This window comes from Colius striatus, chromosome 4, assembly GCF_028858725.1.
Source record: "Colius striatus isolate bColStr4 chromosome 4, bColStr4.1.hap1, whole genome shotgun sequence".
Classification (NCBI taxonomy): Eukaryota; Metazoa; Chordata; class Aves; order Coliiformes; family Coliidae; genus Colius; species Colius striatus.
Window position 1 is genome coordinate 978073 of NC_084762.1, and position 21928 is coordinate 1000000.

General features: G+C 40.5%; 1 protein-coding gene across 4 annotated transcripts in view; it reads left to right on the plus strand.

The window, feature by feature from the left end:
* Positions 1–21928, plus strand: part of ATP9B (ATPase phospholipid transporting 9B (putative)) — a 121728-nt gene that overhangs the window by 43964 nt on the left and 55836 nt on the right. For all 4 annotated transcript variants that reach the window (XM_061994719.1, XM_061994720.1, XM_061994721.1 and 1 more), the window contains 4 exons: positions 6784–6878; positions 11236–11316; positions 13537–13612; positions 16029–16105. In XM_061994719.1, coding sequence (XP_061850703.1) covers positions 6784–6878; positions 11236–11316; positions 13537–13612; positions 16029–16105 — 329 coding nt within the window. The remainder of the gene's footprint in view (positions 1–6783; positions 6879–11235; positions 11317–13536; positions 13613–16028; positions 16106–21928) is intronic.

Sequence of the window (21928 nt, forward strand, 5' to 3'; positions counted from 1 at the left end):
TATCTATTTATTCTGGACAGTTAGGAATAAGTGTTCTGCAGCCAAATTGCCTGGGCTCCAGCCTGTTCTGAAACTTCAGATCTTTGAAAATCAAACCAGAGTAAATAATGTCAGTTTGGAATTCATTTGCACAACTGATGTCCCTTTTTATGTCTTTATAAAACCAACTGCTGTGGAATAGTAAGGCTGAAGGAGTTGCATTTGTCACACATTCTGGAATTTTCTATTATGTTTAGAAAACAAGTGTTATAAACCCTACCTGTCTGGGAACTAAAATGTTTTGACAATCTATTGCTATAGAGAATGATAGATGGCTAGAGTTAAGTTTTGCACATACGGCCAGCTAAAAGTTTATCTTCAGGGCATGAGTAGCTGCCAACAATCTGTCCAAACTACTTTAATCTGTTTCTATACTTCAGTTCCTATTCTGGTTTTAACATTTGATTTAACTTGGGCTTGAAATGTTTTGGTATCAGCTTTAAGCCACCAAGTAATACGGATTCTACGTGATCAGCTGCTTGTTTAAGTTCAGGTAGTGTTACGTGGTGGAAGGAGGAGGAGGCCTCAGCAGACATTAAGCTCGTAAGAGTATTGCTCTATATTGTAAAATTGCACAGTAAAATGTTCTTTAGAAGACCTCATATGTTTCATTCCCTAGTTATTTTTTGTGCATGCTTGAATGATGAGCACAATGCATGCGTTTTACTGGATTTGCAGCCAAATCAGCAGCCTTGAGTATCTTGAAATGCCAAACAATTCCCCCAGTTTGGGGAAACAGCTTAGAAGAAGCTGCAGCTGAGAATTGTCAAAGTGATGTTGGAGGCAGGGCAAGTCGGGCAAACTGTATGTGTATTTATAACTGATAGACTGTGGATATGTTGTCAAAATCTTTGTAAAGGAAAGAGATGACTCCTGCAGAATTTAGGTTCAAGAACTCCTTGTGTGGAAGCCGTTTCTAATGTTTCCTGCTAAATTTTTAACCAAAGATTGATCCTCTTGTTTTTCACGTGGCAATTATCAGCTCCTTTGACTTGTACTTTTCTGTGTTTAAGCTTTGTGAGAACCAAGGCTTTGACTCCTGCTCCTCTTGATTTACTTAATGGTGTGTCCTTCAAGTTGATTACTATTGCTGCTGCTAAAATCTTTGAGACTAAACATGCTTTCAGTGGATTCTGGTGTGTTTGGCCATATGCTTTTCTCAACCCCTTCTCTGTGCTTATGAGCTCTGCTTTCATCAAGAGACCATTTCTGTTATGAAAGGCAGCAATTCAGTGATTATCCTGTATAATAGACCTACTGCAAATCCAAATGTATCTTGTAAGAGGGATTGTATTGGATCTTTAGGCAAACATGCAGTGCTTGCAGTTAGAATCATTCTCATAATACATGTTAAATAAGAATCAGTTTTCTCCTGATTTCTGGAAAGCGTTTCCATCCTTAAATCATCTGAAGGAGGATGTACCATCTACCGCTTGCTGACATACATGCTTCTAATACTTGCACATAGGTATGTATGACCACTACTACATGTATGACTAATATGTTGAAGATGTGTGCAAAATTGATTAACAAGTGACTCAGCAAGGCTGATCATATTTTTAAGATTCTTGCAGTTTAATCAGCCGATGTGTTTGAATCGCCTGTGGGACAGATCACCAGCCTCTTCTGGTTACAGATAAGTAGCACGGAAGAATATTGTGGCGATTGTATAAAAGGCAATGGCAAAGCTGACATCTGCCACGTACAGCACTGATTTCCATCCTGTTACAAAGTCACATTCTGGCCTTCTTCACCTTTTTTTTTTTTTTTGATCTGAAAAGCGAGAACTTTTCCAGTGTCCTGAGTGTTCCGTATGGCAGAGTTGTTGATTTAGTCATTACACTGACGACGTAAATAATTCATGTTATCTTTTTTCTGTATCATTGGGTTTCTCCGAAAGGAGATTACTGGTATACATCAGAAGAATAATGGAGCAAAATGGTGCATCAAATCCTATTAAATGGAAGAGATGAGTTAATGCTTTTGAGTGTCCTTCTGAAAGTAATGCAAATCAGCAAGGTAAAATTTGAGAATGTGAACGTGAATGCAGGTGCCTTTCTTCCAAACTCGGAACTCTGTTTGCTATATGCAAGAGAATTTTATCATAAAATAGAGATAAAAATTCCTAAAGCATCCTGAATCAATATAGCAATTCAAAAAAGATGCAGTGTGATCAAGCTTGGATTAAAAGCATCTGTGTGCTTGTCAATAAGGAACCGTGATGAGTTTGGGGTATCATATTGACTGTGTATTAATACATGGTATCCTATAAGACCATCAGCTGATTGTTTGGAATGTAAATGAATCTGTTGATGGATCCAGTGACTGATGGCTTAAATTCCAATTAATCAATTGCTTCATCGGTTTCTTAATTCAGATCAAATATCTCAAGTACACACAGTTCTCTCATGGTCTTAAGAGAAATAAATGCTTCAAAACTAATTTAATCAGTCTTGTATAAATGCCACTGCATTTTTTGATGGCATCCCATGTGATGGCACTGTAGCTTAAATGTTTAGGATGTTTCAGGTGTCTTGGGTTTTGGGTTGTTTTTTTTTTTACTCCTTAGAGGCTATCACAAATGAAAGCTGCTTGTTACAGTGGTAAATGAAACTCTGTACTCCAGTATGTCATCTTGGTGCTGCTATTCATCTTGTCATCAGTTTAAAATTTTCATGTGCATAGTCACTTAGGTAATATAAATGATTTAAAAATTAAGTTGTCCGTAAATGATCTGGTGCTAGGTGTGCGAAGCCCAAGTCCATTTTTCTTTTGTTGGCTATATTCTAGTAACCCATCCCCTTCAGTGCTTTTGACTTAAAGCAGGAAGGCTGGTAATATTACCAGATGAGATATAACTGTTTATGACACCACAGTTCCACATGCTCCGTTTCCCAGTGACCCATCAATTAATTCATCACCACTTGACGCAGGCTCTTCACCGTGACACTTATACCGGTTGATCTTAATTTGATTGCCGTTAAAACCTTCCTTTCCTGACAACTGTTGTCAATTATACAAAATAAAATCAAGTATTCATAAGTAGACTGTAATAGGATATAGGCAGACAGATTTAATAATTCAGTTTTACTGAGGCTTGAAAGGCATTAGTTGTAGCTGTTGTTCTCATTTGTAAAAAATTCATTGGATACAGCTCTTGAGAGAGAAGGCAGACGTAATCTTATTTATTTAGATTTGACTGAGAAGAATCCAGACGTGCAGTAGTGGCCTAGCATTATCTGTGTTCAAGAGGAGCTGACAGGAATTCTTACCACATGTTACAGAAAGTAAATGTACTTTAATGTTACGATTATTTTAGACGAAGCGCACGCACTCTGTGGTTGTTTTCCGATGGTACATCTGTACTGGACTGTGGAATTCAACCCTGCATTTATGCAGACAAGACAAAACCTTTTCAAGACTGGGGTACTTGGTCTTTAATATGTTTCTAAAATGTGCATATTCCTGCATATCTGCTATACAGAACTAAAATATAGTCGCTTCCCTCTATGTCTTCAGCACAGTATAACATTGAAATGTGTGCTGTGGCACGCTGGGGTTGCACCTTGAACTTCTCTTTAGTGCTCACTGGGAAAAATATATATATTTATATTTTTAAGTTTGCTGATATTTGGCAAAAAAATTTGCAAGCAGAAATCTTTTAAATTTTCTGTTCTCCAGGACAAAGTTAAATGTGCTTTTCAGAGCTGCTCTGTTGTTGATTGGCTTCTTAGATATTCTTTTTTACTGTGTATACTGAAGTCTTTAACATGCCCAGTGTGGGTTGACTGTTGAGACTCTGTGGAAGGGATTTGAATGTACTTGTGAAACCTAAAAATAGAAACATTTTTTAAAATAATTTCAGTTGTAAAATGCTGATTAAATTGATGCAGTTGAAGACAAGATCTGCTCTCAGTGACCGCTCCAAGCAGAGCGTAAAATATAGAAAGAAGTGTGCAGTATTTTATAGTGATGCGTCATTCACTTGGTCATTTTTAGTGCTAGTCAGAAGCAGTTATTCCTTAGGATTGTTTTTTTTTCCTTTGAATTCAGAATCCATCTTATCTTGTGACTTAGAGCTTCTTTCTCAGATCCTCTTCCAGGCTGGTAACTGGGAGTGGGGAAATGAAAGTTAAGTTCTAGATAAGGGACAAGTGGAAAACCATCATAGTTTCTCACCTTGACATTAGTCAAAGAAACCTAGCCAGTCCTAGAAAGCAAGTGCATTAAGAACTGGCATACCTTCCCACTTTCTCTTTGTAAAGCCAAAGCCAGTAGACTCCGTGATCAAGAGGAAGGCAGGGAGGAAGCTCTATCTTTTCATGGTGCTGCTCTACCTGAGTTTTTCCTTGCCACTTCCAGAAGGTGATCTGCAGGGAATTCCCCTGAGCTGATGCATACATTTCAAGGTAGTGGATTAAATTATCCAGTCTTGGGTTGTTCAAGAGTATATTCAAGAGCGTGAGGCCATGCTTGTATAACTAGTAGGATATTCTGCTTCTGTCTGACTTTAGGACACCCAGTGGGGAATATTCAGATTTTACAGACCCACGGGCTTGGGAGAGGTGAAGAGTTGTTTTTGTACATTTTTTTCTCATTACATACTTAACCTCCCATGTTTATAGCTTAGTTAAGTCAGCTTTAAAATAAGTATAGTATAATTAAAACTACTTAGTCGAATGTGCTGCAGTATTTGAGGCAGAGAAGAGGATTGTATTGTTTCCGTTTTGCTGTTGTGATCACTATTGAAAGCTGACTTGGCAGAAAGCAGTCCCTTTTTCTGGATAAAAGGGAAACAGGCTACGAGATAAGTTATTGATGAAATTAACTGCTGAAGTGGAGAGGAAATGCAGCTGGCCAATACATGTCATAGTGTGAGCTCTATTAAATGAATATATGTGCAGTCAACCATTCACAGGAGCCACGCTGGTCTTGAACTGCATTGATCTATAGTATAATTCTAAATGAAATTGATGGAAGAGAGCAACCATTGACAGGAAGGGTAAAGAGAACCATGAAGTGTCTTGTACAGGAAAAGTATGATGGAAAGTAGGCTCATCTGTGCCGTGAGTATGAAAACCCACTGAAACTGTGGTATTTCTGGGTACCTCACCCTTAATTACAGTGCAGTGTGTACTAATGAGCTCTCCAAAAAGTGCTTTATAGTATTAGAATCCAAACAGAGTCCTGTCAAGAATTTAAAATCAGCTTTTCAAGAACTTCAGATACGGCTTTGCAGCTTGAAACTCTGAGCTTTGGGTGAAATTTAGTTGTGATAATGTGCTCTGAGAGCTCTTTATATTAACCGTTAAAGATTTGTTTCCTTATTGTGCAATTACTATAAATTGTAAGCTTCTGTCAAGACTGTTATGCAAAAATGCTACCTTCCAGTCAGATATCATTTCGGATGGCTTCTCTCTGAAGCATGTCCTTTCAGACCTCTAGCTCGTTGAACTGCTTCATTTACAGGCCTTGATGAATGAAACGTTGAGTTCCTTTGCATTTTACTTACATGAGGGTCCACACGTCCCATAACAGAATCTCTCTTAATTTTGTGTTGTGTACCCTTCCTTGATGAGTAGCCTGTTAAGAGTCAAAGCTTCTAGTGCCTTATCGTCTTGTCTAAAGCCCCGTCTCAAACCTGGATAAACTCCTTTGCCGGTGTTTCCTTCAGTTCAGTTGCTAATGGATCACTTCTAGTGATGTGAAAATACACACTTAGTTTTTACTGGGTTGGCTGAAATACAGAAGGACTTATTGGTATATACGTATGTGTATCTATTCATGTTGCTTAAAACTTACAAGTAACTAGAAGGATCTCTTTATTTCACGCCCAGAGTGCACAGTAGCAATAGTGCATACAGCTCTCAGGCTGTGGTGTCAGGAAAGTGGGAATTGCTACTTCAGAAGCATTTGCAATGTCTTTAGTACAGCAATTATGAGGAGCATTGGTCAAACATGCTCTCTGTTTTTAATAGAGTTGCAGACTTGATGGTGTCCACAGAACTAGTTGTTGGGGAGGGAGGCTCCACACCCTGTCTCAATTTTCTGCCTCTTGAATACTAGTCTTCTTTCTGTAAAGCACACTGATTCTCTTCAGCATGTATGAGTCTGTGTCCTGAGCATCCCTTGCGTCCTGAGTACTGGGCATGTATGGACAGGTTTCTTTAGCCTTGGATCCTTGACAATTGCAGATGATTCCAAATGATTTGAGTGTAGCACATTGGGACTCATATTGTTTTGAATGGTATCCGTGTTAAGGGTTTAGTTTAAAAAAGTGTTTTCAGAGAAGCCAGGAAGTTTCTGTCTCTCTGCTAGTACAACACCGCAAATGACAGGCAGCAGCTCCTTCTGTGGTGCTGGAATTGTACAGTGACAGGATTCTACAAAGAAAAAGAAAATTAAACCTGTTTCAACTTCAGCTATTGAAGTTGTGTTTCTCGCTGAAAACATTTGGAAACCTGTTCAGAAACTATTAAGAAAGCTGTAAAACAGGATTCCCTCCCCATTCAGAAACAGGCATATTGTTAATTTTATCAGAAGCAGCACAGTTGTGTGGTGTCTGGAGCGTTCCTGGCAGAAAGCACACAGACATGCCAAAATAGGAATCTTTTCATTTGTAGCACATTTATTTAAAAATGGTCCTCAGTGGCTTTATTTTCACTCTTTTTAAAGTTGTTTTTTAAACCTAAACTGAACTTTTGATATCAAAAAAATAGTTTGATGTCTCTTCATAACTTCAAGGTTCGTGTTTCATCCGAACTGACCAGCTGGATGGGGAAACAGACTGGAAACTGAAGGTTGCTGTCAGCTGCACACAGAGATTGCCAGCTTTGGGGGTAAGCATTTTATCTGTTTGCTTTTAAGGTCTCTCCCGTGTATGCGTAGATTTTTCTTATCCAAGAAGATAATGCCCAGTGCACTTCCCAGAAAGCTATTTCTGTTCCTGTGGCAAGCAGACTGCTATTTCATTAATTTCTGCACAGACACTTTTACTGGGATGGCGATAATATTCAAGAGCACCAGCCACCTACAGAAACTCTGTGGCTTGACAGCTTCAGCAGGATTAGTACGAAGCTCTATGCAAGATGTGCCTTTCCAACTAACAAAAACATAGCATGATGGAATTATTTGATTCTAAGGCTAATTTTTGTAGTTGCTAATGGGGTCAAGGCTGTAAATAGGCCCTACATGTGTTCATTTTTTAAAGGTTAAATGAAAATGCAGTGGGAAGAATTTGTTTCTTTATAGTTACAGTAAAAATAATGGTTCTGGGAAAATGAGTAAAAGTAAGGTACGTGCTTTAAACCCGCAGGGATAGTGTGTGCCAGCCTTGGAAGCTTTACACACCGCATACCTCAGAAGGGATCCTTAAAATCTGTACTTGGGGTTTTCTCAGCAAACAGTGTTCAAACTGTTGTACACGCAGTGGAGGAAAACTGAAGCCACTTGGTTACGCTTTGCTTCTGTTCGCACCCGGCGAAGCCCCGCGTTGACAGCGGCCGTCCGGCCGCCCTGTGCGGCGGGGAGCGGCGGCGTGCGCTGGCCGGCAGGCTGCGGGTGGCCCCCGCGGAGCCCCGGGAGCGGCTCCCCTGCGCGGACAGGCGGGCAGGAGCCCTGCGCCCCGCTCCGCAGCGGCGGCCGTGCCGCGGTACCAGGCGCCCGGCATCGGCGCTGGAGCGGGGGCCGCCCCCTGCTGGGGACGGAGCGGCCCGGAGGAGAGCTGCAGCGCGGCGTGCCGGCACGGAACGGGCTGCGAGCCCCAGCCCCGAGCCGCCCCCGTGCCCACCCGCGGCTGTGCCTGCCTCTGTGCGTCTGCCCGGCAGGCTCCCGTGCCTAACTCGGCGTTGCCGTCACCCCGGGGCGAAGGGCAGGGGCTGTGTGGTCGGGTTGCCGAGGGGACTCCACGTGCGTTGCTGACAGACCAGCGGCTGGCGGCAGGGGCCCGTTCACAGAGAGAACCTGTGCGGGTGCTGGGCTGTGGGATGCGATCCCCGGGGCACAGGCTGGCCGTGGCTGGGGCTGGGCCATGCTCTGGGGACCTTCTGTCTGAAGCCACAGGTGTTCATTGCAGCAGTGCTTTTCCTGGCTTCCAGGGAGACTCCATGCATAAAGCAATGCCTGCTGTAATGTCTTCTCCAGGTGCCTGCAGCACATTCTCACACGGTTCACATTCACCTATTAAAGTGTTTTGTGTTTTTAAATAAGGGAGCGTCTGCAAGGTGAGCATCAACCAGACCACAAACAGTTTCATCCCTTGTTTGACAGAATATACTCTGTCAAACTCTGAATATACTCAGAATATACTCTGTCAAACTGACAGAATATACTCTGTCAAACTCAGACAATCTCAAACAAACGTACTCAGAATGACACCACGGGGTTTGATTCCTTTGGTGTGGAGGCGGTGAGCATCTCCCGGAGCGGTCAGCCGCGTTTTGGCAGAGCAGTGCTGTAACCCAACCCCCCGCGACACCCCGGGTGAACAGCCCTGCAGCGCTTTCCTTAAAGAACAGATGACACCACCCAGATGATCCGTACAGATTTTGTTGTCTTTCTGAAGCACTTAATGTGATCAGAGAATTAAAATTTCAGCAAGTCATTTAATGACGGCTGAGCAGCAAATATTGTGACACCTAGATTGGGTTTCTTGCAGTTTCACAGTTAGAGGTGGGGCGGTTCTCCTGGCGCTCTTCCCGAGCTGCTGTGAGCAAGGGAATTTATTAACAGCAATGAGGTCACTGTAATTTTCAATAAACGGTGACTTGCTGATTTATATCAGAAGATCCATACAGCAGTAAACAATACAATTTACATTTAATTAGTTTTATTGAACCAAAGGCAATTTTATTTGTAATGAACTACATGTTATGATTAAGAATGTATTTTAATGATCTTTAAGTAAGGTGAACAAATGTTGCCCTTGACCTAATAGAGGAGATTTTTCTATGTTATTGATAACTTCACAATGATTTTTAAACTGTGAAATGCAAAAGAGAACGTTTTCATTATTGTACCATCATCAAGCCATTTCCTGACTTTCTTTTCCTGGAGGATGAAATGCATTCTTCCGAATTATTCTTTTCAGGGGTGAGATAACTGAATGCAGATCAAGGGGGGGGGGTGTTAAAAACCGTATCTACTGTTGTATAAAAGTAATTTTCATTGATTGACATTCAGGTCTTTCCTATTGTCTCTTTCATCTATAACTGTTACAGTCTCCCTACACAAGTGAGTTTGGGTTTTTTTCCTAGAGTAAGAAAATTACTGAGGTCGTTTGCCCTCACTGTTTCCTAAAAGCAAGGTAAGTGTAGGTGTAGAATGCTGTTTCCATTGAACACACCAGTCGAACTTATTTGGCTTCAGTGAACTGGCTTATAGCATGAAAATAATTCTGTAGCAGAACTGAATTTCACAAAAATCAAGTCCCTCGGTTAATTCATTACTAAAAAGTAGTTTGTGGGGGTCTTTCTTGAGGGTAATGTCTCTTCTCTCTGCTTTTATGTAGGTAGAAGCAATGACATAACCTACCCAGGCAGATTTTTCTTGCCTAGTGAGCAGAAGTTACATGTAATGTTATGTACAAACCTTGATGTCTCCTTGTTAAATTCTCAAGGTATTGAGATGAGAAACGCAAGGCTTCCGCTACCAGGGAAGCAGCACTAGGTGCAGGAACATCTTTGTACTCTTACAGTGACCTTTATCATTGAATGCAGTTCATACATAATCTGACTTCTCTGAGTACATCATTCTTTGGCTCTTTCTTTCCCCTGTATTATAAAACTGCAGCTACTGTACTGTCTTGGACTGAGAATGAGATCTGCTTGGAGCACAGGAAAAAAGTCCTAATCCCTTTACCTTAGTAATGAAAACTTTCTTCAGAAAGCTAGGGAGCGTGTGTAATATGCTTGTATGTCTTTTCTTCCTACTACTTAATTGAACCACCACCCCATATTTCTCTCAGAGCACAGGGGTTTCCTACTTTTTAGTTTTAAGGGGAAAACATGCAGTTTTGTAACACTCTGCTGGTTCCAGTTTGTGGCATTCCAGAGTCACACTGCAAATGTGCAGGGAATGTGCAGATCTGTTTTTCAGGAAGATAAGTGACTTTGAAACAAAGCTGAAATAAAAATACAAACAAGGAAAGCATGAAAGTTTGGGTTAAGGGCACCTAAACCATAAAAAGATCGAGCACACCAGAGGAATGTGGTAGAAACTTGTACATTTACAATGCAATGGAGGAGAATGTCACAGTAGAAGGAAACAGAAATATTAGAAACCAGGAGAAGATACTACTGTGCAACTATCAATATGCTTTAAAGGGTAGATATTTCTGCTTCCTTTTATTCTTCTGTAGCTTCCCCCAAAGGCATTCTTTGATGAGGGAAGGTCTTGCCTGACGCATCTCACTGGCAGTTTTTATTGTGTATGTGGGTGGTATTAGTTTTCTACTGTGCTGCTGCTGAGAGACTCTTTATTTTTCTTTGCATAATAAAGCACATAATAGCCTGGATTAGCTAAATCATGGGTGATAACAGATTGGAAAGAAGTGAAGGATGAAGACAGAGGACACCACACGTGTATTAGTTTCATATGAATTATTTCTGGTGAACCTGATGAAAGTAGGCTGGAAGAACAAGGATGAGCTGAATGAACATCATATGAAAGACTGCAATAAATGGCTAATGGTTTAAGATAATTGGGAGAGTTAATGTCTGGATTTCATTCACGTTTTCAAAAACTGGTGGTCCTGGCCATTTAAAAAGCACCAGAAGACTTGCTGCTGCAGGGGGAAGGAAGTGCTTCCTATCCAGTTTGTCACAATCTTTCCGTGGGAGGTGGGGGTTGCAGAGCCGATTACCTGAGGAAGAGGTTGTGTCACAATGTCAAGATCAGCCTCCCTGGCCCTCTAGGGACAGCCCCTAAGATCTAACTCAAGATTTCTAACTCAACTCATGTTATAAATGCAAAACTTCAGTGTTTGAGTTATAGGCACATTTAGAACATCACCTTGGATCTAGTTCCTTTATAGCAAGATATACTGGAAAAACAGCATGTTTCTTAGCTGGGTAAAAAATTCATGAGCTCAACTTGAGCTGGGGTGGTGAGGGCCATAAACGGGAATCTTTACCAATAAAAGGTGCTTCAAAAATGTGACCAATCTAAGTAATGTAAATACATTAATCTGTTTTACAGGATCTCTTTTCCATCAATGCTTATGTTTATGCTCAGAAGCCCCAGCTTGATATTCACAGTTTTGAGGGCACCTTCACACGGGTAAGTAGCCTACAGCTCTACTCTCTCCTGTTTCTCAGTGTGAGTGTAACCTGTGCTGTCTCTTGACATCACTGTAATTGTTTCTTATGAAGCCATTTGTGTAGTAGCTTATATGGCTCATCTCCAGCTAAAGGATTGTTCATGTATGTCACAGAAGTGGCAAGCTGAACATATTCAGTGGCCTGAGACAGCCCAGCTGCTGGTTTATGTGCAGGGAGGATGTGCCTTCATTTACCAGTGTTTCTGTCCAAGGGAAGGCTGGTGCTCCCCCAGTTCACTTACTTCACAGAGTAACATAAAGCTACTGAGGGGGGTCTTTAGTAAATCTTTTTACCAGATGTGTTTGTATTCAAAACCAAGTATGATAATAACAGCGCAATAACTTCTGACATTTCACAAGCTGGCCTGCTTAAGTTAACCCTTTAAAGCAGGGTGTCCTAATAGGGAGTAAAATATCTCTGTTAAACAGCTTTATAGACTTGTGTCATTATACTGGCAGATACAGCATTTGTTTTGTTTATTTTAGCCAAACTCAGTAGATTCATTCCTCTTGATAGTTTGTTTCTAAAATAATTTGAGAGAATTAACTATTATGGAGGTAAAGAGAAGGGTTTTTACCCAAGTGACTTAAATTGGTAATAGATTTTGCCCAGTAATTGGAATTCCAGTTCACAATTCTAAGTACACCGATGAATGAGATTTTGCAGTTGTTGGCTCTCCAAGACCAATTTATACCAGTTATATAGTTGATGCTGCCTACAAAGTAAATGTCCCTTGCCCCCACCTTCTGAAGCTGTAAGCAATAGTGTTTACTTAAACCTTCTATTGACCAGTTGTCCAAATGAAACTTCTATTAACAGCTGTAAAATTCATGTTGCTCCTGTCCCCATGGCTAAGTGTGTACTTTTCTAAATATAAATTGAACTCCTCGGAGCCTTTTTAACAACTCTGGTAGGTATAATTGAGACATTGGGAAATCATCACTAAACAGTTGCTCCCTGTTGTGGATTCTGTTTGTACGTGTAATAAGAGCTGTAGGATTCGAGCTCCCTGTAAATAATCCTGAAGCTCTTCATGCTTTCAGGCTTACAGATGTGTTTTGAGTGCTTTGGGGGAAGGGCAGTTTAAACTGAATGTGTGTGTACAGGGGTCCTAGGCTTTGGTTCACAGTGAGTCACACTGGGGGTGTTTTTACGTATTTTTGTTGTTGTTAACAGTGTACCTTCTGCATGGTGGACTGTTGTGTTTAGGACACTGGTTTACTGATTTATTGTTCTACTTCTGTGAGCCTTTCTTACACTAAATCAGTTTCTGCATCTAATTTCTATTTTATGCTAACGTAAAAAAAAATGAAGTGTGCTTAGTGATGCTAATGCATACATTTTTCCTACTTAAGCATTGATGTTCAAAGAATTCTTGCAAGGGTAGGTTGACAGGGTAATAGCACATTGATTTTTCTTTTCTTTCTTTTCCCCATTATGAAGACAGAGTACTAACAGTGTCGAAGACAAACCTGGATAATTTCAAAAAGTGAATGACCCTAAAACAAAACAGAAACTTAGGTGCACAGCTCTGGGGTTTTTATGAGGGAACAATCTAACCTTCAGTACTTCTGTGTGAGAAGCATATCCATAGCAAACCACGTAGCTGGCAGAAGACACCTTTTGCAGCACACATGCACAACCATGCCAGGAGGAGCTAAAGCTTGGCTGTACAATATTGGTGTCTGCCAGCTTCGTATGAAGTCGGTTTCCCTTGTCCTTCATGAATTTTGGTGCATTGTATGCAGTCAGTGCATGAAAGAGAGTGTGTCCTTGTGTGGGCATGTGGGAAGGATCATGTCTGGCCCTTCAATAATGCCATAAGTTAATTGTTTTCCTCCTCTGGTGGTTAGTGTTCATGACTCACTTTGGCTGCTTGGTGTAGCAAACTTCTGCAGTTTGCTACATCTGAGGAAAAAAATGTGTTCCTTCACAAAACACTGTTGACTTCAGTTCTTTGAATTTTACTGCATTTAATATGAACTTCAATCAGTATTTCACTTTTGGAAAGTTATTTTTGTATGTGTATGCAGACAAAGTATGTGCAATTAATATTATATAGTGATTGATATAAGGACACAGGCATCCTGGGCAAGTCATTCAGGTAGTCTTGGCATCATTTTTAACTATGACTATTTGTGATGTTGATTTACTGATTAGCTGTTCATCTTTTTAACAGGAAGACAGTGATCCAGCAGTTCATGAAAGCCTAAGCATAGAAAATACATTATGGGCAAGCACTGTTGTTGCTTCAGGTAAGCATTTCAATAGCAAAGCTAATAATGTATCACCCAAAAATTCCTGTGGGAGTGGATCTTTACTTTTAGTATGTGAAATATTAATGGCTTCTGAAAAATCTTTTTGTCTTCCAGCTTATTAATCTCTTGCCCCCTGTGTTGTCTGCCTTCCCATGGGTTTCATCGTGCCACTCAAAATATTTCCATACCTTTTCAATTCTCCTTACGAGTCTGGAATTTTTTACTGGTATTTTGCAGTTTCAGTAGTGCAAACCTTTGTACTCCTCTGAAGTCACTGACCTCATTGTTGTAATTGAGACTTCAGGTGGTAAAGTGTTCTTTTCGGCTCTCTGTGGATCGGGAACTTTCTATTACTTTGGCACCTTGATTCAAGAAACTGTGTTTGTAGGGTGTGGCCAGATGGGAAGGGGTAGAGTTCTGGCCTGCTGCTTTGCTGGTACATCACTGCATTTACCATAGACTGCGGTGTGGCAGCTCTTAAGGCATCTGAGCTCAGAAGGCTACTTCCTCCAGTACTCATTAAGCAGCTTGGAAATCATCTCCCTTGGAGGTTCATCCAAATCATCCTGGGCCAACCTGTACTGCTCTCTTGACCCGTTCCTGACTGGTGCTGTCAGTCTCAGGAGTGGAGACAGTGAGTTCCATCCCAGATGCCCAGGACAGGGATACGTAGCTGAGCTGCAGATACAAAACCTTATGTATTTTGTAAAAGGTTTTGTGTAGGATATACAGGACAATTGTTGAGCACGGGAGTTCTCCTTCCCATTTTCTTCCTTCCGGTGCTTAAATAAACGCCGATTTTCCTGATTCTGCCTGTGACATACTACACTAACTGCATTGCATCACCTAGGAGAGCCCACAATTTCCAAGGCACATACATGCTATTGCTGTTAGTCAAGGTGACACAGATGGTCAAGGTCAGGCTACAAAAAGTGTTTGGGGAATTATGTGGGGAATACCTCAGAAAACTAGAGCTCTGGTTGCTGATGTCCTGACAGTTCTAGAGGAGAGAGACCACAAATCAATCATCTTGCAGATCAGTAACAGTAAATGTAAGTGTATAAAGGTTTCAAGGAATCTTATCAACTACACGTTGAAGGCAGGCTACCAAAGCTCAGGAAAGTATCAGGATACTACAGTAATGGATTCTACAGGAGGAGGGGAGGAAAAAAGCCTATTTGAGAGCAGTGCAAGCAACAAGAAAAAATACTTGCTATGATTTAAGGCTATTTTTATTTTCTTTTTTAATTTTGGGAACCCCCAAAAAGTGCTTCAACAGAATCATGTCGTGTCAAACAACTCAAGCATAAACTTTTCCACAGCCTTTTTTCACAGATGTAGTGTATCGTCACTGATGTTTTGTACATGGAGGCAAAGTTTTCACTTGTATTCTCATTTCTGAGTAAACGAGACTTCCCTTCTTTAATGCTAACATCTTTAACACTCTTTCCTTTTTTCCATTCATGTCTTCCTTCAACTTCTTTACAACCTGTTCCACTGCAGAGTAGCAGATCTTGCGTGTGGTCCCGATTGCCAAAGACAGATTAAGTTACTTAACGCCAGATGAATGTGTACTGCTTCTACAGTTTTTAGTTTTCTGAGCAGGACGTTTCTGACAAGTTACATTCATAGAATCATAGAGTCGTTTCAGCTGGGAGAGACCTTTAAGATCAAGTCCAGCCTTTGTCCCATCAACCATGTTAATTCTTTCTTTGTAGCGTAAAGACAACAAGAAATATCACATTATTGATTGTACTGCCATAAAGCCATTTCAGATCACCTGAAAAAGTAATAGAAATAAGAGGTTTGTTTTGTGCTGGAGAGTGTGATAGTGGCATTATAATAAAAGCCTAAATATTTAATATACAGATTAATTTAGTGATGCTGAAGCCAAGTTTTCCTACATCGTCGAGTAAAAATTGACTAAAAGATACTTGGAACCGGGGAATCACTTTTATAAGGTAATCAACAGGGAAATATTTATGCGTAGCATTCTATCAAAGCAATTAATTGGGTGCAGTAGGTTTTACATCCCTGTAGATGCCTGAGCTAGCAGGCAATCTGTGTATGATGTGTTCAACACCATTGTACTCTTTTTGAAGACCAGTAATTTATGTGGTGTCTTAACTTTTGAAAACAGCTGGAGACAACTTGAAGTTCAAATATAAGCAGTTGCACTGAAAGCATTGTTTTCACTTGTAATTTTTATGGATGTTAATTGAAGAAGTTAAAACGATCCTTCGTAGTCAATTCCGAAAAACAACATCCACAGTTCCATGTACATTGCCTAAATGTTTGGGCTTTTTCATACAATTGATTTATTTGAGGGGCTGTAAGTACTGCAAGTTATAATTCAGACAGATTTTCTCTGAACTACTCGACACCTCTGGTTTACTTTCTGTTTGTCTTTCAGGAACTGTAATTGGTGTTGTCATTTACACAGGCAAGGAAACCCGAAGTGTAATGAACACATCCAATCCAAAAAATAAGGTAAGTTGACCTGACTGTGGTATTTCCTACTTTTGTTTTCATGAAGCTTAAACATAGATGTACTTAAACCTGAAAATCTGCAGGCTCTTACCCTGATGAATTTCACGTGTGCTGGGCTGTCTTGAACTTGGGTGTGAAGTGGATTCTGCCTTGGCGTCATTTTTGGAAGTAAAATCGTTCCTCCTTTAGCTAGGAGTATGAATGTGCATCTTCAGATTTTCATGCTTTGACCTCACAGCTAAATATTAATTCCCACTTCACTTCTCTGAGATTATTTTACTGTAAAATATGTGACCAAAGCTACACGGTAGTTTTAAGGGATGTTAGAGTACTAAAATTCATTGGCACTCCCAGAGGAAGAAGAACAAGGTAAGTGAGGTTCCAAATCGGTACCCAGAATGCTCTTCCAGAGATTTTGTGAGCGATGAAAACATTGTCGGGAGATTTGTCTGTTGAAAAGGTACCAGAAGTTTGAGTGCTTCCCTCTGGACAAGGTTCTTTCAGTTCAACACAAAGCAAATATCTCTTCATTTCACGGGTAATGTTTCTAACGTGAGCTGGGCAGGGCCCTCAATTATCAAGAAATGAAACTTCACTTGTAGGCTGTATCTTACAGCCCAGACTTGTGTTTAGTAAGAAGATACTTAATTATATTAAGAAAGGCAAAAACTCTTGGCAAGAGGCTTAGGAAAAAATCAGTTGTGACAGGTTGCCATTTTCACGCCATTCATAATAAGTTGCTCCGAGTAGGAGCATCAGGAATGAAATGATAATACAGATTGCTTGAAGCAGTTATTGCAGTCCCCTGAGCGTATTGATTTGTGTTTCTAATAAAGAGATGCTTTTAAATCTCTCATCAGCAGAGACAGGTGATATCTACCATTACGTGGATTAAGATGGCCTTTTATTATTTTAATCTTATAATAGAGTAAAATGGAACCAGAATGTTTATGGTGTGTGGTGATTTTCTCTTCCATCCAATACAAATATGAGCCCTTCAGCAACAAAGTCTTCCTCTGAGGGTTCCGAACCTACAAAGAAGAGATCCAGCAGCGTGTTGAAAACCTGCAGTGTGGTTTTTACTGATATGACCATATATGTACCACCTTTGCTTCCTGGCAATTAAATGTTATGTTCTTTCATCTACAGTGGGAACCCAAATAAACTTCCAATGTTCATGAAGTGTTAAGGAGCAAGATAGTGCACGTACACATGCACACACAGATAAATAACACACACAAATAGCAGAGCCAAGTCTTGATAATAGCATCTGGCACATGTTGCACTATCAATATATGAACACAATCTAAGATTATTCGTATAGGAGTGATTGAGGGGAAGTTTAGCCTGGACATGTGCAAGGTGGTTGGTGTCTCCTGCTGCTCAGTGTTGAAGAGGTATTTGGACAATACTTTTGACTTGGTCAGGCAGTTGGACTAGATGATTGTTGCAGGGCTCTTCCTAATGAAATAGTCTATTCTAATTCAAAATTACGCTTTCAAGTATCATTTTTATCTGCCACTGGTAAAACAAGTGATGCTTGTGTAACAAACTGTACTCATTAGCAGTCCAAAGGCCTGTCAAGGAGTCATTCACCTCTTATGATGTTCAGTATTCCACCAACTGTGAGACTGGTGCAAAGTTGAGAGGGAAATGCCTGGCCCACTCTTCTGCTGTAGAGAAGAGTTTTTCCACATACTACTTGGAACTGGTTTTAAACGTCAGACTGTCTCTTTCTGCTGCTCTTTGGAAACAAAGAGCACTAATACTGTGGAGATTTTCCTGTAAAATGTGTTGATTTGCTCTTATTGGGAAGCGTTTAGTGGGGCTTGTGTCTTCTGGCTCTGAGAGAAAGCAAAGACTGAGATCTGTGATTCCAAATTTACATTGCCAAATGGCAATGAGTGTGTCCAGAACCTGGGAAAAGCTATGTGGGCTTCACTCTCACCATTCCTCTCTTCACTGGAATACAGACAGACGCTTCAGTTGCTTTTCTTGCTGGAACATAGCACCACTGCTGCACTTTGTGCTATAAACTGGGGCTTTCTAATGGCAAATGTTTAGTTTTGCTGCTCAAGGGTAGAGACTTTTTTTGGCTAAACCGATATTAAAATGCAGAGGTGTAGACTTGCTACATTAACACAGAGCAGAAGCCTAAACCTGGAATAAGTTTAAGCAAATGTGTATGAAAAATTGTGAAACCCCTGTACCTGAGCACGTGATTTGGCTGTATGTTAAACCTGAAAGATTTATTGTGTTTGCTGAAGTATTTAGTCATTCAAGCAACAATTTTCTTAACTTAAAGTCAACACTTTGTTGTTTTATTACAATTATAAAAATTGTTTCATTGCCTAAGGATGCAGACACGGTCTGAAAAACACAGGGAGAGGGAGAAGGGAATTTTCTTAATGGATCAATTCAATATGTTTTTAATTCCAAACAATATAAAGAAAAAATATTTCTGACAAGGTTTAATTTCAGTCTAAAATGATAGATGTTCTGTGCTTTAGGTAGATGTAGAAATGGCACCATCAACATCGTTATAGTGTAATGGCTCTCTGCAGCGTACCTCATTGGCAGTCACATCAGCTTGCTCAGGAATTCAGCTCCAGCCTTACCAAAAAAATAACTTAAAAAATCAGGCTGAATTGTGCTCCTCACAATGCTGTAATCAGTAATCAATCCTGTTTGGATAGATATTCTTAAACCTTGACTTTCTGGATGAAGTTGGACTTGTCAATGCTAAAGGTCATTTATAGGTGTTAATTAACCAAGAGGGAAATTAAGAAACTGAGGTTATTTATTTATTTTGTCTGGCATTTTGCAGTGTTCTCCTTCTGACCTATTTAAAGTGCAGAACAGGTTTTGTTATCTAAATTTAGAATTGCTTTTGTGGTTTTTGGTCTTCATTGAAAAGGAAGATGGTTAGCAGAGCCCCTGTGCAAACGTGACCCCTTTCCAGCAGTGGTAACAGACTGGGGGGGCAAAGTTAAAAAGCCACAATATTCTTGGAGGGAGATGGAAATAGATTCGATTGAGTGCTGAGATTGAAACATCAAATTTGCTTGAACTCTGCAATATGTCAGTGCACATTTAGAATGTACACAATCATACATTGAAATGAGTAGAAATTATCTTAAATAGAACTCCTGAGAAGTGAGTGGCCTCTGTGAAGGAGCCACAGTGTGTAATCTGCCTAGTGTGCTTCAGATTAGTACCAAAATAGTTTTTACATTGCTAATCCTTACAAGCAGCATTCATAACACTGGGGTTTTTTCCCCCCCCTAATATTATGGAATTCTGCATCTGCTGCTGTTTTAACATCAGAAAGAAAAGTTCACAGTAACCATTAAGTGTTCATCAAAATAGTGGTATTGGTTTTTTTCCCTACTCCTTAACTAGCGTGAAAGCTAAATATTTGCATCTTCTGGTCAGTGCTTTGCTGAGTTTGTAAATGTTATTGCTTTGGGTTTTTTTAAACAAATGAAAATCTGGGAGCTCGTATTGTTTTTCTTTGTCTTGTGTGTATTGCCCTTAGTTATTTGAAATGGCCTCACTAGTGAATCTTGAAGTAATTAAAAAATATTGCTCTTCTGGTAAACTGAGGCAAAATCCCTTCATCTCTCTCCTCCTACTCTTCCCACTGTTTTGCGACCAAATTTACATCTCTGCATTTAAAAAAATGTCTTTATGCTTGTCCTTTTCCTCTCCCTCATTTGGAAAGAAACGTTTTTCAAAAACTATTCTTAAAAAAGGACACACCGCCTCCATTTATCTGGAGTGAAACAGTGACTAAGCAGGTTTGTGTGTTCCCAGAAATGGATCCCTCTTCGCCAGTTACTCATTCGGCATAGTGTTTTCAGTTCTCAAAACAGATGCTTCTCCTGCTTTGACACACTTTGTTGAGCATCCTTGAATTTGCTTTCCCAATGTCTGGTAGATGCAGTGGTAAGCCATTCCCCTCTGTGGCACCTCAAAGGCAGACATGACTGGCTCTGGCTTGCACTTCTGGTCAAGAGTACCTATGGTAACATTAACTCTTCTCTGCCATTCCACCAGTCTTCTGGTGAAATAGTCACATAATAATCACATCATTCATCTTCTGTGTTGGTATAGACAGAGGGGAGAAAGTGCTGATGAAATTCTCTGTCAGGTAGCACAAACAAGAATGTCCTGTTACCTGAAGAGCTTCAGAGGGGCCTTAGACACGCATTTAACCTCCTGCTATGCTGTTACACGAGGGCTCAGTAACTTCACTTGCATGTTTTGCTTTTTGAGTTGATAATTTGATGTTCGTAGCCTATTTGAGAAGAATGGCTTTCTCTGGCTGTATGCCTGTAGGGCCCAGGATAAAAGCAGAACCTTAAAAACTGTTACGTGGCTCTAAATGACACACTTCAATGATTTATAAGAAGAAATGGGTTTATGTAGCACTTCTTATTGGAGTATGGTTTGCTGTGCTCAATTCTCCTAAAAGCTCCTCTTTGTATTAGATAATATTGAAAAAGCTGTCTCCTACAGGTACTAAGTTGTCCCCAAATGTAGTTTGTCCTCTGTGCCCAGAGCTTCTGAGCAGGGAAGGGCTAAACCACCAGCTGAAGCACACAAATCCTGCTCGTGGTGTGCAGGAGAGTTGTTGGGATAAAGCCATGAGGAAATGCATGTGAGGTGGTGTTAGCGATTTCTCTCTATATGCTCTCGTCTCTGAGCAAAGGAAAGCAGCAAAACACGAAGAGCGGAGCAGCCCCTGCCAAGGACTAGCATGTCTCAATGGGGAGGGAGGGATGGACCCGTATTCCGTGTGGAGGAGGGCAAATGGTATCTTTCCTGAGCAGCTGGGAAAGAAAGGGCTGAATGGCAGAGGAGACGCCCTTGTTCTTCCAGCACCAGGAGCAGAACGTAGGAACATTGATGCTTGGAAATAGTCAGCAGTATTTTGTCAAACCAAAACCAACGGTTCTGTGCCCTCTGCTCTCGTGAATATCTGCCTGCCATCACTACCAGTAACTGAAATGGCATGTTTGGAGTGAGGACTTCAGCCCTCAGGTGATTAATATGGGGAAAAAACACAGTTCCACATAAAGGATCTGAGGCTTTCAGTTTCCTTTCATACATAGAAAACTACAATAATGCTAGATTTGTGCCACTATGTTACAACAAGAACAAAACAATAAGACAAAGTCTTGATTGATTTCTTTGAGTGCCCATGTGGACAGAATTCACTTAACACAAACTAGTATGTTATACCATGGGGTTTTTGTATGCTTCTGTATTTCATGTACAGCACGCTCTACAACTTTTGCAATTGCTGCTTTTCAGAGACTTGGTAGGGCATTTTTATCCACATTACCAGTGCTTCTCACGTAGCAATGTATATATTTTTTTCATACTCTTTCTATTCTTCTCTCCAGAAGTAATAAATTGGTAATACTACAAATGGAAAACAGGGACCTGAGAGATCAGGGAAGGGGAGGGAAGCTGTAACTGAGAATGGTCAGTTTAAGGTATTTGGCTTCATTTCTCATACAACTTAGCATTACATAGTACTGTTACATCTTGAACTCTTCCACTGTTGAGTTTGCACGCATAGGATGTCTGTAGCCTTAGAGCAAATGTGATCCTCGTGCCTTTTCTTTGACATCTGTAAAATAATACTGGATCATCACATGCGTATCCACATCATCGCTTGCTTATGCACTTTGCTGTTGCATCCTGGGCTGGAGAAAAGCCGTTCTGTGATGTGGCCTGCTATCACTTCACAGGTTAAAGTCCCGGGATAAGCTGTGCCCTAACTTTGATTTGTTCTGGAAGCAACAATTAGCC